At 33.0% G+C, this 19,438-nt stretch overlaps 1 protein-coding gene across 1 annotated transcript; it reads left to right on the forward strand.

The window, feature by feature from the left end:
• The first annotated feature begins 15,453 nt into the window (after positions 1-15,453).
• On the forward strand, positions 15,454-17,769 carry LOC130674159 (uncharacterized). The gene is made up of 2 exons (XM_057479427.1): positions 15,454-15,629; positions 16,179-17,769. Exons 1-2 carry the CDS (start codon positions 15,454-15,456, stop codon positions 17,767-17,769), a joined length of 1,767 nt encoding a protein of 588 aa, XP_057335410.1.
• Positions 17,770-19,438: the final 1,669 nt, after the last annotated feature.

Below are 19,438 nucleotides of genomic sequence, written 5' to 3' on the forward strand. Positions count from 1 at the left end.
ACTGGCAGTCAGCTGACTGCCAACAGTTTCGAAAAAAACTGAGAATTTTTTAAAAATAAAAGTCCAGTCATGCAAAAAAAAAAAATATTTTCTCTTATCAACAGACTGGCAGTCAGCTGACTGCTAACAGTTTCGAAAAGAACTAAGAATTTTTTAAAAATAAAAGTCCAGTCCCGCAAAAAAAAAAATTATTTTTCTCTTATCAACTGACTGGCAGTCAGCTGACTGCCAACAGTTTAAGGAACGGCTGAGGATTTTTTCTTTAAAAATCATGTCCCGCGTAAGAAAAAAATTATTTTGCTCTAATCAACTGACTGGCAGTCAGCTGACTGCCAACAGTTAAATGAACGCTTGAGGATTTTTTCTTTAAAAATCATGTCCCGCGAAAGAAAAAAATTATTTTTCTCTTATCAACTGACTGGCAGTCAGCTGACTGCCAACAGTTTCGAAAAGAACTGAGAATTTTATAAAAATAAAAGTCCAGTCATGCAAAAAAAAAATTATTTTGCTTTCATGAACTGACTGGTAGTCAAATGACCGCCGACAGTTTGAGGATCATCTGAGGATTTTTCACAAGTAAAAGTCCAGTCATGCAAAAAAAAAAATTATTCTGCTTTTATTAACTGACTGTCGGCAGTTTAATGAAATGCTGGGGATTTTTTATAAAAATCTAGTTTCGCATAAATTGAAAACTAAAAATTTTTTGTTCTTATCGACTGATTGGCATGAGATGATAAGACGTTTGAAATTTTTTATTTATTTTCATCTCAGTCAAATTTCGCGACAGATTGTTTTTTTTTTTCATTTTATTATTAACTCACTTCTAGTATTATGCCGACAGCTAAGCCTTCATAGGACGATCGCCGATGTTGTTATTTTGTATAATTTTTATGAGTATTTCTTCAAATGCTACTGAGTATTTATTTGTATCTCTTTTACTCCTTCCTGTTTGTTGCTTTCTTCAATATACTTTATTTAATTTTTTTTCTTGGAAATTTGACGCTGTGTCCAAGGCACTCGCTGTCTTTTTCTCGTTTCACTAATTATCGTTTCTCTCTGTTCATTGTTTTTACTTGTTTTTAAAATTTATCGATGCAATCTATTAACAAACGTTAGTCTCTATTAAATCTTCAATAACTGCACTACTTTTCGCTATGCCTCGTGAAAATCAGTATTCTGCTTCGGATTATGCGGACATGATCATGTTGTACGGCGAGTGTCACTATCACGCTAGGGATGCTTGTCGTGTGTATGCTGAACGTTACCCAAACCGTGCTCGTCATCCAAACCATCACGTGATTCTCGGTGCTGCTCAACGTCTTCGAGATACTGGAAATATTTTGCCAGCTCGCGTCGAGCGTGTAGGTCGTCCTCGAGACATACGTAATCTGCGTAATGAAGATCGTGTGGTTGACGCAGTGGAGAACGATCCTCACACTAGTGTCCGCAAACTTGAGCGTCAGTTGCAGATTTCTCGTACGTCAATTAATCGTATAACTAAAGCGAGAGAATTGCATCCATTCCACGCAACTAAAGTTAAAAAATTAGGACCTGGTGATTATGAACAGCGGATAGCTTTTTGCAACCGTATTTTGGAGATGGTTGCCAATGATCCTGACTTTTTACAGCGTGTATTGTGGACAGACGAATCACTTTTCACTCGTGAAGGGTGTTTTAATCAACACAATTCGCATGAGTACGCCGTAGAATATCCTCATTTCACTCGAGACCGCAATTTCCAAAATAGGTGGAAAATTAATATGTGGGGTGGCATTGTTGGCAACGTCGTAATTCTCCATCCTTTGCCGGACGCTATGAACGTAAGTAGGAAAATTTACGTAAATCATAATTCTTGTGATAGATCGTTTATCTAGTAAAATGTGAATTAGGGCGCCAATTATCTGACGTTCCTACAAGAAGTGCTGCCGGAAGCTCTGGCGCAGCTACCACCTGATGAACGTCCTCAGTGGTTCCAGCATGATGGTGCACCGACGCAAACAGCAGCGCAGGTGACAGAGTACCTGAATGCAACGTATCCCAATTCTTGGATCGGGAGAAACGGTCCCTTTCCATGGCCTCCAAGGTCACCAGACTTGACACCTCTGGATTTTTTCTTGTGGGGTTACATGAAAGGAGTCGTTTACGAGACAGAACCTGAGGATCAGTTTGAGACGATGGCGAGAATTCAGGTGGCATACCTGAACATTACTCCTGACATGATGGAGAAAGTCAGGACAGATTTGATAAGACGCTGTCTTTGCATCCAAGTTGAAGGAGGAACGTTCGAGCAGCTGCTCTAATGATAGTCATCGTTCCATAAAAACAAAACGGCCCTTTTCAGGGCCACAAAATTGTTTAAACGTAAAAAACATTCGAGTTATGAGATTTTTCGTTTAACGATTTCGCGCAATGCAACGATTAAATTTTAGATAAATTTTGTAAAATTTTTGTAGGATTAGATTTTCACCGAAAATTCCTCAGCATTTCATTAAACTGTTGGTAGTCAGTTGATAAGAGCAGAATAATTTTTTTTTTTGCGGGACTGAATTTTAGATATAAAATCCTCAGCCGTTCATTTAACTGTTGGCAGTCAGCTGACTACCAGTCAGTTGATAAGAGCAAAATAAATTTTTTTTTTGCGCTACTGAATTTTAGATAAAAAATTCTCAGCCGTTCGTTAAACTGTCGGCAGTCAGCTGACTGCCAGTCAGTTGATAAGAGCAAAATAATTTTTTTTTTTGCGGGACTGGTCTTTTATTTTTAAAAAATTCTCAGTTCTTTTCGAAACTGTTGGCAGTCAGCTGACTACCAGTCAGTTGATAAGAGCAAAATAAATTTTTTTTTTGCGGGACTAGACTTTTATTTTTAAAAAATTCTTAGTTCTTTCCGAAACTGTTGGCAGTCAGCTGACTGCCAGTCAGTTGATAAGAGCAAAATAATTTTTCTCTTACGCGGGACATGATTTTTAAAGAAAAAATCCTCAGCCGTTCATTTAACTGTTAGCAGTCAGCTGACTGCCAGTCAGTTGATAAGAGCAAAATAAATTTTTTTTTGCGCTACTGAATTTCAGATAAAAAATTCTCAGCCGTTCGTTTAACTGTTGGCAGTCAGCTGACTACCAGTCAGTTGATAAGAGCAAAATTATTTTTTTTTGCGGGACTGAATTTCAGATAAAAAATCCTCAGCCGTTCGTTAAACTGTCGGCAGTCAGCTGACTGCCAGTCACTTGATAAGAGCAAAATAATTTTTTTTTTTTGCGGGACTGGTCTTTTATTTTTAAAAAATTCTCAGTTCTTTTCGAAACTGTTGGCAGTCAGCTGACTGCCAGTCAGTTGATAAGAGAAAAATAATTTTTTTCTTTCGCGGGACATGATTTTTAAAGAAAAAATCCTCAGCCGTTCATATAACTGTTGGCAGTCAGCTGACTGCCAGTCAGTTGATTAGAGCAAAATAATTTTTTTCTTACGCGGGACATGATTTTTAAAGAAAAAATCCTCAGCCGTTCATTTAACTGTTGGCAGTCAGCTGACTGCCAGTCAGTTGATTAGAGCAAAATAATTTTTTTCTTACGCGGGACATGATTTTTAAAGAAAAAATCCTCAGCCGTTCATTTAACTGTTGGCAGTCAGCTGACTACCAGTCAGTTGATAAGAGAAAAATAATTTTTTTTTTTGCGGGACTGGACTTTTATTTTTAAAAAATTGTCAGTTCTTTTCGAAACTGTTGGCAGTCAGCTGACTACCAGTCAGTTGATAAGAGCAAAATAAATTTTTTTTTAATAATCGCGAAACTAGATTTTTTTTTAAAAATCCTTTGTTATTTTTTAAGCTGGTAGCAGTCAGCTGACCGTTTGTCAGTTAATAACAAAATAACAATTAGTTTTTTTCGCAGGACTCGATTTTTGCGAAGAGATCAAAAATTAAATTATTAAAATTTCCATTCGCGTGCATCTCGCGTTGTGAAAGCCGCTGAACGACAGCCGAGCGCTCACGCGTTGAAGCTTCCCCCAGACTGTTCACCCCACTTTACTGGTTCGCGCTAATGCTCTCTTCTGATTGGCTGCCTTTTTTAATTAATAACAATTTATCTGTTCGTCAGGTGAAAAAACGGCAGAGGACTTTTCGTCCCAGAATTTCGTCCTTTATCTGGCCTTAAAATTTGGGCCGGAACTTTTGGGACACATTGTATATATATATACATTAGGGTGGCGCAAAAAAACCGACTATATTTTTTTTTTTCGATCTCGCATGAAAATTTGTTGGTTTACGATGTTTTAAGAAGCCTCTCCAAAAATCAGCTCAATAAAAAATTTCCAAGAGGTCGCTCACGAATTTTGAAAATATAAAAAATAATCGAAATTCGGATTTTTATTTATAAATTTTTTTCTTTCTCGTGGCAGCAATAGTTTATATTTGTAAAATCATGACTATGCTGAAAATTTCAGCCCAAAATTTGAATATTTAAACGGCGCTCAAGAATTTTGAATGTTTCCGAGTGCTGTCTTTTGGACGTTTTCGAGCGACCCTTGAATATTAATAATAAAGCTTCTCGATTTTTTCACTATCAATTTGCGTGACAATTAATGAAAATACAACCCGAGAAACATAAATAATAAGTTTTTTACATACTTTTTTATTTTTTAATTCAATTTGTAGGTTTTTTCGCTTATTCAAAATTTACCAAATTTTATTGTTTAAGACTGTTCTGTATATTTTTGGTTAAGCAAAAGTAATATTTGAGTGAAATGACAATAATTGAGTTATAAAAAAATATAAAAACTAATTCAAATTATTAGTTACATACTATCAGTTAATATTCAAAATTCTTGAGCGCCGTTTAAATATGTAAATTTTGGGCTGAAATTTTCAGCATAGTCATGATATTACAAATATAAACTATTGCTGCCACGAGAAAGAAAAAAATTTATAAATAAAAATCCGAATTTCGATTATTTTTGATATTTTCAAAATTCGTGAGCGACCTCTTGGAAATGTTTTGTTGAGCTGATTTTTGAAGAGGCTTCTTAAAACATCGTAAGCCAACAAATTTTCATGTGAGATCGAAAAAAAAAAAATAGTCGGTTTTTTTGCGCCACCCTAATATACATATATGGGTGAGTGCGAGTGCGATGGCGAGTTGTCTATCGCGATCCCTCACTGCGCAGACGTTATTTCTACTGCACATGTGTTGTTTAGTACTCAGTACATGTTTACATCAGCTAAAATAATATTACATACTATCTTGAAATATTATTAAATTAATATTCGTGATTTATTAACAATATAAAATATTTCGAATATACACAGACCATAAAATAAATTTAATATTATTGGTGTATAATACGTAGATTATATGTTTACAATTTGTTTATGTGACTTTTTAATAAAAGTGATTTTACATTAAAATACAAGTCATGTGAGACATTGAAAAAATGTGAATTAATTTAAAAATTGCAAAGTCAAGTTTATGCCCTGAAAAAATTAAAAAAACACCTGAACTTTGTACTGGACTGGCTTATGATAATTCCGACCGATTCGTTGAAACTACTAGTGGGAAGGACACTTTACATAGTACCGTCGGAATTATTTATCAAAACATAGAATTAAATACATCTGAAAAATCTGAAATATTTGAGGTACTGGTTCCCACTAATAGAGACAACTCACCACAGAAGAGGAAGAGGGGAAGAAGAACTTCAGAGGCAATATCTTCAGAAGAAATTCCTTATCCAAAAAAACCAAAAATGACAAGTAATTTGCAATTAACGGCCGATGAAGTTGAAAATATACTCCCCAATAATTTACAATTGTATACAGAAAATAATAATATCTGGATGATTAGTCATGCATTAGAATTACTTGATGTTCCAATGTGGGTTCGTTTCAATTGTAGGATTCATGATATTGACACGCTGCAACAACACATATCTTATTTGACCCCGATAAATGCCCCACCAACAAGTCATTCTGTAGTTTTAGAAACCATGCAACAATGTAAGAAAATTGCTGAAGAGTTAAATCAATCATCCATTTAAGTAACATATGACGTGGCTATAGCCAAAGTCGCTCTCCAAATACAAGCAACGGAAAAACCTACATATGACGATTTATTTATACATTTAGGACCATTTCACATCATGATGGCTTATTTCAAGGCAGTTGGTAAGGTGATTAGTGACTGTGGACTAACAAGTGTAATGGTGAAAAGTGGCTTATTGGCGAATGGTTTAGTGAATGGATTTTTTGACGGCAAGCATTTCAATCGCTGCAAAAGACTGCACCTTTTGGCGGCATTAGGCTTAGAAATATTACATTTTAAATCTTTTCTTGAAATGAGTAACACGTCAGTAATAGATGATATGATAGAAGAACTTTACAGACTACAAAACTGTAAAATATCATCATTGGATATAGAACATGAAGAGCTGAAAGAATTGGTCAATAATTACTGTATTTATAAACAACAAAGTCTTAATGGTGAGTATGGAAAGACTCAACAATTTTATGTAATTTATATTAATCTGATTAATCATTACCTACAACTATCATGAAGCATACGTGCTGGAGACTTCGAACTTTTCAAGTTAGTTTTACCTAAAATTAATTTTACCAAGAATTGGGACTACAAACTCACCAAGGTCTTTCTTCGAATTTGAATCAGCACAGTACTCAGAAAAACATTAAACACCTAAAGAAGTTTATTGAAACATTTGAGCAATTTATTAATCCATTCAGCTTGGAATTACCAAAAGATCATTTAATGAACATTTCATCTGGTAAAGCTGCTTCGGAACTGGTAGAGTCATTTCTTCTCAATATTGAAAAGAATGGTGATTGTCTTCGAAGTACGTTTATTTCTGAATACCATACGGACATTAGTCGATTTGAAAAATCTATTAAAAAAACAGCTCTTAATAATTTTTCAAAAGATTTGGAAAAAAAGAAGAACATTCAAATCGGTGGTGCAATTAAAGAGGTAGAAATTCAACGAGATTTGTTTGGCCGTATGCTGGGGATCTCGATGGATTACAATGTGGATATCTCGAAAATTTTGTCATACCCAATTACCGATGTGCCTTTATCTATGTGCCATTTAAATGGTACAATTTGTAAGACAAATTAATCTGCCTTAATGAAGTGGTTAGAAAAGGAGGTCCAGCATCAGCCACCAACTACTATAGATGTCGTAATAATTGGTGGGTTTTTTTTATTACACACAATGAAAAATGTTCCAAATAAGTTTGGAGGTATTTCTAAGAAAATATTACAAATGGTCACCAAATTCAAAGCGCAAAGAATTGACGTTATTTTTTATCAATACCTGACTCCATCGATCAAAGATTACGGACATTCTCAGCGTTTAGAATCAGCACAATTGAGCTACACTATAACTGGACCTGATCAAACCCGTCCGAGTGATTTTACAAAAGAATTAAAAAATTCAAATTTTAAACAAGCTCTGGTAGATTTTTTCATTTTGCATTGGGCAAGTGATGAAATAATACCTTTCATTGGAAACAAAACTGTTCACATCAATTCTAAATTGTGCCATTCTTTTGTTGTTGATGCTTCTAAAAATATAGTAACAAGGGTTGTAGAAGAGTTATCATGTCCAGAACATGAAGAGTGACTTTGTGATCAGAAGTGTCGACACTGACATTGCAGCTATTATGCTTGGTCGTATGCACTATCTAGACAATGATTCACTTATTTAGATGCTGATAGGCACTGGAAACAACTTGAGATACGTAGACCTCACGAAGATATACGTCAAATTAGGAAAATCTTTGTGTAAGAGCTTGCCAGGATTCCATGTGATGACAGGGTGTGATAATAACCCCGCGTTTTTCCGGAAAGGAAAGTTGAAGCCTTTTAAAATATTCAAAAAAAAGGAAGAACATCAAAAAGCTTTCATTAAATTAGGTAAAGACGAATTATTTTAAAATGATGATGACCGACAACGATTTTTTGATATTATTCAACAGTTTATTCGTGAGGAATATAATGTCGGTTCGGTAATTGATGTTGATGCAGCACGACTTCAACTATTCATTAATACGCATCAGGTCTCAGATATTAATGAAGCATTTAGTCGTAAAAAACTACGAAATTTTGATGCTAGTAGTCTGCCACCGTGTAAATCCGAACTGCTACAACAATTTCTGCGAGCCAACTATGTGTCTAGCATTTGGAATAATGCAAATCAGCAAATTCCAACAATTTATCAACCCGACAATAATGGATGGGTACTCGAAAATAATCAGTACCATTTTAAATGGTTCGAAGGTGATCAGTTACCGAATTTCGTTAAAGATTCACTAAAAACTGTCTCAGGTATAACTAATTCGATCTATTTTACATTTGTTTTTAATACTTTTAATCCCATTTACTTTTTTACATTTTTACAGAAACTGACGCAGAAGAAGAAGACAACGATATCGAATGGAGTAACAGTGCCGAAAAAAATGATAACATTGGTGATGATAATGATAATGAATGGAATAATATTGTCTTTCATACTTTATAATAATACGTAATGTCACCAATCTATTTTTTTATCCTTTATAATAACTTGTAGTATCATTAACCTATTTTTAATTAAATTTTTGAGAAATATTTTATTTGGCTTTTTTTTTTAAACCTGTTATTGACAGAATAAATTAAAATTTTTAACAATTTAAGGTAGATTAAAAATTTACATAGATTATCAGTTATATAAATCTGCGCCGAAAAGTTTATTTGCATAAGTCATTCTAAACGCGAATTTCTTCTTAAGCTTTACAATATTTGTCCGGCAAAGGGTTGGGATATCTGGCTAATAAGGGAACATCATCTAATTATTACGCAAGTATTATATATAAAGATCACTACAACATCAGTAATAATACACTGGTCACAAAAATTAAGGGATAGAAAAAAAAACCGAAAATTTTTAGGTGATTTTCAACATGCTGTAACTCGGTGAAAAATGGTCGCGAAAAAACATTTACAAATGTGTCTCGTAGCCATAAGTTTCTAGTTTTCAGATCTGGACCTCAAATTTTTTTATCATGCACGATTCCAAAGTAATCATAAGAAAACTATGGATATAACAGATGAACAAAGGATATCTTCGTTTTTTTTTCAACCTCAGTGTCCTGAAAAAACCATGAAAACTTCAAATCGCTGCGATTTTTCTTTCTTAGTGTCCCGAAGCTTTAAGTTTATCGATTTTGTCAAAAATCACCATAATTGGTAATTTCTCGGTTTTTGTTCATTTTTTCGATTTGAAAATGTTTTTTTTTACCGATAACTTTCATTTCTTCGATCAAAAAGATTGATTGTCGAAAAAAATTAAACAAAAAAAGTTTTGTTTTTTTCAAAAATTTGGTTTTTTCAAAAATTTTTTAACTTCCCGCTAAGAAAATTGTAAATTTTCAAAAATTCGGGAAGTTATTGGTTTCGGTCCGATTTACGAAAATCGAATTTTCATCAGATGTCGACGTTTTGAGCTCCTAGGAAGCTATTCTGACTAATTTCACGATGATGTCCGAGTGTATGTATGTATGTATGTACGTACGTACGTACGTACGTATGTAAATACCTGTATCTTTTGAACGGATGAACCGATTTTGAACTTTAAGGTGTCATTCGACGCGGCTTGTCAATATCTTAAAGCTGAAAGAAAATTGAACTTGATCGGTAGGGCTCGTTCAGAGATATTCCAAAAATAAAGTTTTTTGAAAAATGTTTTTTTTTGATAACTTTTAATGTGCTCGATAGATTGATTCCAAAATGGACTGGGCTCTAGAGCTTTATAAGCCGCGTCGAATGCCACCTCAACCATCAAAATCGCTTCATTCGTTCAAGAGAAACCGTTGTCGAAAGAATTAAAAAAAAAAAATTTTTTTATTTTTCCGGAAATATCACAAAAACGACTCGATAAATCGAATCCAAAATTTGATCAGCTTTAGAACTTGACAAAACGCGTCGATTGCCGCCTCAACCATCAAAATCGGTTAATTCGTTCGCGAGATATCGTGGGAGAAAGAAATGCTAAAAAATGGTTTTTTACAAAACAATGACATACAAAAGTATTTGCGAGCTCGAAGAGCTTGAAAATGTATTCACAATAGTGTTTTCGAGCTCGTTGAGCTCGAAAATAGCGGGAAGTTTTAGGGCTGGCCCGCAGGGTCAACTTATAGACCGATTTTTTTTTTTAAGAACGCCCATCGTTCTTATTTGTGTTGGGAGCATGCGCTGACAAACTTTCAGGTTTTATAAAATAACGAAGGTCTGGGGTTCGCAATATATAACAATATTTTCTTGTGTAAATAAAAGTTACTACTACAATAAAATATAAAAAAAAATTGTATACTTCGACTCGTTGGAAATCATATTATGTGTATGTTTCACTCATGAACATCAAGTCCAGGAACCTGATAATGTAAGCCCTTTTGGCAACTAAAAATAAATAACATCAATTTCATTTAAATAATCGCATCAGCCCTTTTGGCGATCAGACCTGGACAAAGGGAACTCTCAGTCCCAGTACAATCAATAGATGAATACAGATCGTTTCAACGATCTATAAACTATATGTTGCCCTCGGCAAAAAACATTAAACAGTCAAATATCACGTTGTCAACCAATTCTGTAAAAATCTACGCTCGTTTCAAGATGTGCCGACGATCGCTTCTAATTTTTTTTTTTAATTAAAAAATATATTTTTTCAAATTTGGCTTATTTTATGTGACCTTAATATGGAATTTTATTGACTTCCTCGTGAAACTTCAGGAGTTGAAAAATAAAATTTTATTCGAAAAGTTTAAGTGGTTATCGTCCAATAGATTGTGATTTTTTCTTTCAAACAAGTGAGGAATAAAGAGAAGGACGATCTGCACTCTAAAATGAATTCATAGTTCTAACCTTTGTTTTTTTTTTTTATTAATTTAAGGTCGTTTTACAACTGCTGTGGTCATCAACGACCTCAGTTATTAATACAAAATACAAAATACAATTGCAAATATAGCAACAATTTATAGACAATTAGTGATTAGATAATATATATTATAGATAATACTGTAACGAATGTGAAACTGATCTTTTAAATATTTGAATAGCTAGAAAACAAATGCCTTCTTCTCTTGTTTTACAGATGCGCGATTAAAGTCAGTCAGTCGTATATTGACAGTTAAACAGCAAACATTGTATCTCAATAAACTATATATTGCCCTTGCTTTCTTTTACTGCTGTTAATTGTGGTGTTATTATTTCTAATATAAGTGTGTTATCATTGTAGTGTATAAGTGATATTAATTTAAGATACCAACCACTACAATTTGGTGTCAGAAGTGCGCGTAACCTTCGTGTGGATTTACAAATATAAAATAAAAATAGCTGTCAAAATATTGCGACGCGACGGGAAAGGCAAAGATTTGAAACGATCGTGTTTTTGATATTAAAAAAAGACGTAAATCCAGTGATCAATTAAACGAGTTTAGTGAAAACATATTTTTTTTAAATTTGTGATAAAGTGCGCGTGTGAATTTTAATAAATTCGGTGATGAATTAAAAAAAAAAAAAAAAAAGTTCTGTGGATATGTGTTATAGTGTTAAAGTTCGCGAAGTAATATAAATAAATACGGTGATGAATTAATTGAAATTTGTGAATATATTTCATAATATAGATTCCAAGTGCGTGTAATAATTTAAACGAATTCAGTGATTAAATAATTAAGTTTTGTGAAAATATTTTTCTTAATCGGTGTCAAAGTGCGTATTTGAATTTATTTGTGTGATATACTACATATAAAAAAAAAAGTTCGGGATTAATGAATTAGTGTTGTAAAAATATTTCTATTAATTTGTGTTAAAGTGCGGGTATGAGTAATTACGTGTGATAAAAATATAAAATAAAAGTGATCGAAACATTAAACGACGGATAATCTTATTTTTTTAAAAATAGGAAGAAGTAAAAACGGCAAAAAATTTTCGTAGAATTGATTAAGAAGTTAAAATTGAACTTGTGGACAAATTACAAATGGGAAAGGATAAATTTGGTGATGTATCATTATTTAATAATAATAGTAGTTAGGTAAAATTAAAAATAAAAGAAGCATCATTTTATTAAACATAAATTAACTAGAAATATCGTGACATTTAACCGCTCTTTTGTTTTGTAATCGATTGACGTAATTAATAAACCGGGTATATTTAATGATTTTGTGTTGAAGAACAAAAGATAACAAATTTTGTATAGATAGTCATTTTTGAAAATTTTTATCTGGGCTATGTAATACCTCAAGTACTTATCGAGTTAATAAAAATAGTTTTATACAAATGAATAGGAAAGTTTTATGAAACTGCTGAGATTACTATCATGAGTTAAATTTAAAAAAAAAAAAAAAAAAAAAAAGTCGATATTAACGGAAATGATTAAAATTTATCTACTTCAATGCGATTGGGAGGGTCCTTATGAAATTGAAAATAGGCTAAATAATGTAGTTTATAGAATCAGAAAAATTCCCAACGGGAAAAATAAAATCGTACATGTAAATCGTCTTGCACCGTACTGTGATCAATGAGAAAAATAAAAGAGAAGTCCGGCTGGGACCCTGAACGATCTCAGTGTAGACGTTGTAAAGGGTTCCCGGGATTCTGTAGTCAATTAGTGAGTCTAGGATATCTTGCAAACTGATAGAATTGAAGATGTCTGAACGACTGCTAAAGACTGGTATAGTCCTTAGGAGAAGTCTGACAGTGGACCCTGAATAACCACACTGTAAACGTTGTTGAAGAGTTCCCGAGATTCTGAAAGAAGTCTGGCTGAGGGCTCCGAACGATCTCGGTGGTAACGTTGTTCGAGGGATTCCCGGGATTCTATAAGGACTGGAATGTTCTAAGTTCGGTTATTAGCTGAGGGAAGTCCGTCTGAGGACCCTGAACGATTAGTCGTTGTAAGGGGTTCCCGGGATTCTTGGGCCTTTGATGAGAGACTGGATATTTCTTTTGGTTTAAGTGAGCTCAGCTCAAATCAAAAGTTTGAATTCTTAGGACTTATCATTGGTCAACAGTATCCTGACTGGAGCTTTGGGATCCATCCGGAGTTGGCATAGTCAACATTTCTCTTAAGTAGTGCACGACTTCTGAGAGATAGGTGGATGCCCTGGAGAGTTTCCGAGGAACTTTTAGGGGGAAAATTGAAATTCGTTGCAACGTGTATTATTCAGTAATCATTGATGTGTTAGCTCGAGATAACATATCGGCATATGAGCTGAATGGACCGAGCGGTAGAACATTGAGCATTTAAGATCGAAAAAGTAACAAATTGATCACACTAAAAGTTTATAATGAACAACTGATAAATAATAGAATGTAATGATGAAATATGTTTAAATATGAAATTTAATAAAATGTTGGAGATACTCGTTTTGTTTTTTTTCTATTATGTGCAGATAATATTTCCAATTTCATTGGGGAAGGAAAGAAGGAGTCCATTCCTAGTCCTTCAAGGAGGAGAGGAAGGAGTTCCTGTTCCCATCCCATACCTGATCCCATTCCCATTGAAGGTCCATTCAATCAAGAGGAGGGTTACATTTTTAATTTTATTTATTTTGATTCGTTGAATAGGAAAATAGAATCACGTGCACTGATTAACTTCTTAGCAGAATATTTTATTTTTTTTTATTATTATCAATTCTTAGCTCAATAAAACTATAGACTATTTTTTTATTTTTTTTATTATCTTTGCGTTAGCCTACAGGGTTGTTTTTGGGCTATGGTGTTTTTTTCCCTGTAGGGTGATAGATAGGGTGTGTTGGGATCATAGCGGAATCGAACGAAGATTGCAAATGGTTTTAATTTCAATTAAGTTCGATTCTTCCAACACAAATTTTATCGGGACGATAATTTTATTGAGAAGGGGGTAGTGTAACGAATGTGAAACTGATCTTTTAAATATTTGAATAGCTAGAAAACAAATGCCTTCTTCTCTTGTTTTATAGATGCGCGATTAAAGTCAGTCAGTCGTATATTGACAGTTAAACAGCAAACATTGTATCTCAATAAACTATATATTGCCCTTGCTTTCTTTTACTGCTGTTAATTGTGGTGTTATTATTTCTAATATAAGTGTGTTATCATTGTAGTGTATAAGTGATATTAATTTAAGATACCAACCACTACAATACATTAGAAAAAGATAATATACTAGAAATAGATAATATATTAGAAAAAGATAATATATTAGAAATAGATAATATATTAGAAACAGATAATATATTAGAATTAGATAATATAACTAATGATTACTATTGGTTGCTCCAGAGGAGGGATATTGTTATTGTTATTATTATTATTATTATTATTATTATTATTATTATTATTATTATTATTATTATTATTATTATTATTATTGTGAGTGGATGTGCTTTTGGGACGCTAAAATACAAAAAGCCGTACTATAATAAATAGTTGTTCAGTAAGCATAAAAAGTTTGTCTTTTTGTTCATAAAACAATGCTGATCAAGTTCTAATAATAATTAATGTTGTGCCTAAAGTTTAAATGTTTATATTTGTTAATTATAAAATTGTAATAATAATTGAGGTTAGTACTGTAAAGACAGTGTTTGCAACGGTATTGATTGGCATTGCATGGATCACTCAGTGCCATAGTTATTATCAACAAGCGACGAATGAATTTAAGACCAGCTGATAATATAGACGTGGCGTCAATATTAATGCCGCAGATGGGTGACAAGGGAACTTACCAATGTTACCGTTGCAAACAGACTAAACTTAAGACACCATTCGTATGTTCTAATTGTGGTAATTTATTTCATAAATCTTGTTTAGAGGGAAATAAAACACACAAAGTAACAAAAAATTGTGAGAAAATCACATGCAGCATGATTGAAGATGACATTCTCATAAACGAGAATAAAGACACTGACAGTGTTTGTTCGAGTGACAATACACGTAAAGGTAAAATAAAACGTGTTGATAAATATGACTGTGATGACGAGGGAATTTCTCCTCATGTGGATATAATCCTGACAAAAATTAACGAACTTAACTTCAATCTCGATGAGTTAAAAAAAACAATTAGTGATCAGTTAATGAGCTTCAAAAATGAAATTATGAAGGAAATACAAAAACAAATAGTCAGTTTGCGTAAGGAATTCAGCGGTTCCCAATCACAGAAAAATGTAAATACTATGGTTGACAGTTATGCTAAAAAAGTCGAAAATTCTAAGAAAGAAAACATTATAGTAGAACCAAAGATGCAACAGAATAGTGATGAAACATTCAAACAAGTGAAAAGTAAAATAGAGGTTGGAAAATGGGTTTAAGAGTTGATAATGTTAAAAAAACTCAAAATGAAAAACTTATTATTAGCTATGGTAGTAAAAATGTTAAGAGCGTACTGGCTGAAGAGCTGAAGAATAAAATAAGTGATAGCTATAATATTAAAATGCCAAGTAAGAAATTGCCGAAGATCAAGATTATTGACGTGATGGAAGAAATATTGGATATTGAAGAAAACGAAGAAATAATAGAAATGATAAAAAGACAAAATGATATTGGAAAGATTGATAATACTAAAGTAGATGTTATAAAAAGATCAAGAATAAAAATAAAAGCGGTATGGTAATTATTGAAGTTGATGCTAAAACAGAAAATAAATTTAGGATGGAATAAGTGTAGAGTATATGACCACATTAATGTGTTGAGATGTTATAAATGCTATGGGTGCCACCATTTAGCAAAAGAGTGTAAAAACGAGACAATATGTAGAAAATGTGCTGGTACTCATATTGAAAAAGACTGTATCAATAAAACGAAGAAGTGTGTCAACTGCGCAAGGATGGTGGAAGAGTTTAAATTGAAGGGAATCAAAACAGATCATTATGCAAATGATGAATCGTGCGAATGCTACAAAAGAATGGTGATAAGAGCACAAAAAAATATTCAGTACTGCGAAGAATAGCAACCAAAGACTGATCAAAAAAGTAAAGTAGAGCCACATATATTACTAATAAATATTCAAGGCTTACTTTGGCACAAGGAAGAATTGTTCACGTTAATTTATGATAAGAGACCGGATATAGTATGTCTTACAGAAACCCACCTAACCGATGACATTGAAGACCATGAGATACACTTGGATAATTATGTTGTTGTTAAAGATTGTACTAGTAATAGAAGAACAGGAGGCACACTTATGTACATTAGACAAGATATTAAATATGAAGAACTAAATAAAGTAATAAATGATGGTAAAGAAGAAAAAAATCTATGGATGTGCAATATAAGACTTAAAAACAGATCTAAAGAACTCATCATAAGTTGTGTGTACCATTCACCTAGTCAGAGCCATGGTCAGTTTATTGACAGGCTCAATCAAGAAGTAGAGAATTTAATTGACAAAGGAACAATTATAATAATGGGTGACTTCAATATAAATGTTGATATGGAAAGTCAATATTCAAAAAAATTCATAAGATTGATGAAAAGTTTGGGTTTTAAACAAAGAGTTAAAAATCATACAAGGATAACAAAAGACTCTAAAACGATCATAGATTTAGTATTCTCATGTGAGGAGGTTAAGAGAGAAGTACTAGAAAGTTCTAGGATAACAGATCACTGTATTGTTGAGATAGGTTCACCGATAGTGGATTATAAGATGGATATAAAGGATAGGGTTTTGATAAAAAAATATTACAATAATGTAGATGAAGTGAAATTGGCGAGCTTTATGAAAGAGGAATATGCAAGCTGGTGTGCAAGTGAAAGAAGCAACAGAAATGATGTAAACGAACACACTAGAAGCCTTACAAGGATTATAGTTGATAGTATCGATAGACATGTACCAATGAAACAGATAATAATTCCTGCAAAGTGGAAAAATAAACAATGGATGAATGCTGAAATTAAAAAATTAATGTACCAAAGAGATGAGGCTTATAAAGAGGCAAAAGAGGAAAGTGATGAGTTATTATGGTCTAGATATAAAGAATTGAGAAATATGGTTGTAGATGAGATTAGAAAAGCCAAAAAGAACTTTTATGCGCATCTAATTGATAAGAATAAAACAGACTCTCGAAAAATGTGGACGAATTTGAAAGCTCTCATTGGTAATAAAAATAAACGGATGCAACGAAATGAAATATCATTTGATAATGAATGCTGTGATAATGCAATAATTATAGCTGATAAATTCAATCAGTACTTTATATCTAGTGTTGAAAATATTGTTGAGGAAATTGATAAAACAGTAACTGAGCCTGATGAGCTATCTCTTATTGGTATTAAGACAATTTTGAATAAATTAGGAACAACAAATGAGGAAGAGTTAGATAAAATAATTAAAAATTTTGATACCAACAAAGAAAAGAATAATCTAGTCTCACCCGAAGCACTAGTCAAAGTATGGGATATAAATAAGCAAATAATTAGTGAATTGATTAATAGCAGCCTAAGATTATCTGAAGTACCTGAAGATTGGAAGAATTCTACAATTTATCCTATAGCTAAAGCTACGGGCACTATAAAAGCTGAGGAGTACAGACCAATTGATACTTTACCAGAACTCGAAACGATATTAGAAAAAGTAGTGAAAAATAGGTTAGACGAGCATGTTGAAGTAAACGGAATATTAAATGAAGAACAGTCTGGTTTTCGTGAAAACCATTCCTGTGAGACAGTGATCCAGAAAATTATGTCTGAGTGGCGAAAAGAACTCGATAATGGCAACATGATAGGTGTTGTATTAATAGACAGAGATTAATCAAGAAACTCAAAATAGACAGAGATTAATCAAGAAACTCAAAAAATACGGGATCGATGGTAATGCGCTTAAGTGGTTTGAATCTTACCTAGAAAATAGAACTCAACAAGTTAAATTTGGTGACACACTATCGACTAGGAGAAAAGTAAAATTTGGAGTTTCCCAAGGATCAATCTTGGGTCCAATATTATTCTTATTGTACACTGGTCACAAAAATTAAGGGATAGAAAAAAAATTCGAAATTTTTAGGTGATTTTCAACATGCTGCAACTCGGTGGAAAATGATCGTATAAGAAAATTAAATAAAGAAAATTGTAGCTTAAAGTTTCTAGTTTTCAGATTTGGACCTCAAATTTTTTTATCATGCACGGTTCCGGGGTAATCATAAGAAACCCAACGAATAAAAAATTTTCAAAATTTTTGCTGGTCTTTCAATACCTCTATGGGCGTCAATAAATTTTTTTGAATAATCCGACCGTATGACTTTTCTAGGAAATTTTATGCCCTTTAATTTGGCGGCCTGAAAAAGTTTCTACGACGATTTGGCGCCGAGTTATCATTGATCAAAGCGAAAAAGTCCATTTTGGCTTTGATAATCAATAACTCCGGATGCATTGGTCGTACAGAGAATGGAAGCAGTGTTTTGAAAACTGAAAAACATTCTCTATAAGGCAAAATTAGTGGCATTTGATAGAAAATTTTTTTTTAAAGCGATATTGTTTAGTAGAAAACAGGTCAAAATTTACAAATTTAAGGATATTCGGAAATCTTGCTATACCTTTGGATATAACGGATGAACAAAGGATATCTTCGTCTTTTTTTTCAACCTCAAAGTGTCCTGAAAAAACCCTGAGATTTCAAATCGCTGCGATTTTTCTTTCTTAGTGCCCCGAAGCTTTAAATTTATCGATTTTGTCAAAAATCACCATAATTGGTAGTTTCTCGGTTTTTGTTCATTTTTTCGATTTGAAAATGATTTATCATTGTCAAAAAAAATTCCTCAAATTTTTTAACTTCCCGCGGAGAAAATCGACGATTTTCTGAAAATTCGGGAAGTTATTGGTTTCACCCCAATTTTCAAAAACCGGGTTTTCATCATATGTCGACATTTGAAGGTGCTAGGATGCTATTCTGACTTTTCCAGAGCGATGTGTGTGTGTGTGTATGTGTGTGTGTGTGTATGTGTGTGTGTGTGTGTGTGTATGTGTGTGTGTGTGTGTGTGTGTGTGTGTGTGTGTATGTGTGTGTGTGTGTGTGTGTGTGTGTGTGTGTGTGTGTGTGTGTGTGTGTGTGTGTGTGTGTGTGTGTGTGTGTGTGTGTGTGTGTGTGTGTGTGTGTGTGTGTGTGTGTGTGTAAACCTCTCATATCTTTTTGATGAATGAACCGAATTAGATGGTTCTTGCGGCATTAGAAAGATATCTTCTGAACTTAGATTTTAAAAAAATTTTAGACCATTTAGTCAAATAAACTCTGAGATATTTATAAATACGAAAAAAAAAAAATTTTTTTTTTCGTTTTTTTTGAATATTGCTAAAACTGTTGGATCGATCAATTCCAAAATCTAATCAGCTCTAGAACTCGATAAAAGCTTTCGATTGCCACCAAAAACGTTTCAATCAGATAATCCGTTCGAAAGATATCGTCGACGAAAGAAATAGTAGAAAACGGT

The sequence above is a fragment of the Microplitis mediator genome, chromosome 9 (assembly GCF_029852145.1).
Source record: "Microplitis mediator isolate UGA2020A chromosome 9, iyMicMedi2.1, whole genome shotgun sequence".
NCBI classification, from domain to species: Eukaryota; Metazoa; Arthropoda; class Insecta; order Hymenoptera; family Braconidae; genus Microplitis; species Microplitis mediator.

Excerpts from the sequence above, each read along its gene's own strand:
- LOC130674159 (XM_057479427.1), top strand. The coding sequence starts at position 15,454 with ATGCCAAGTAAGAAATTGCCGAAGATCAAGATTATTGACGTGATGGAA. Across the intron at positions 15,630-16,178 it reads ATAAAAATAAAAGCGGTATG|TAATAGAAGAACAGGAGGCA; the intron begins GTAATTATTGAA and ends AGATTGTACTAG.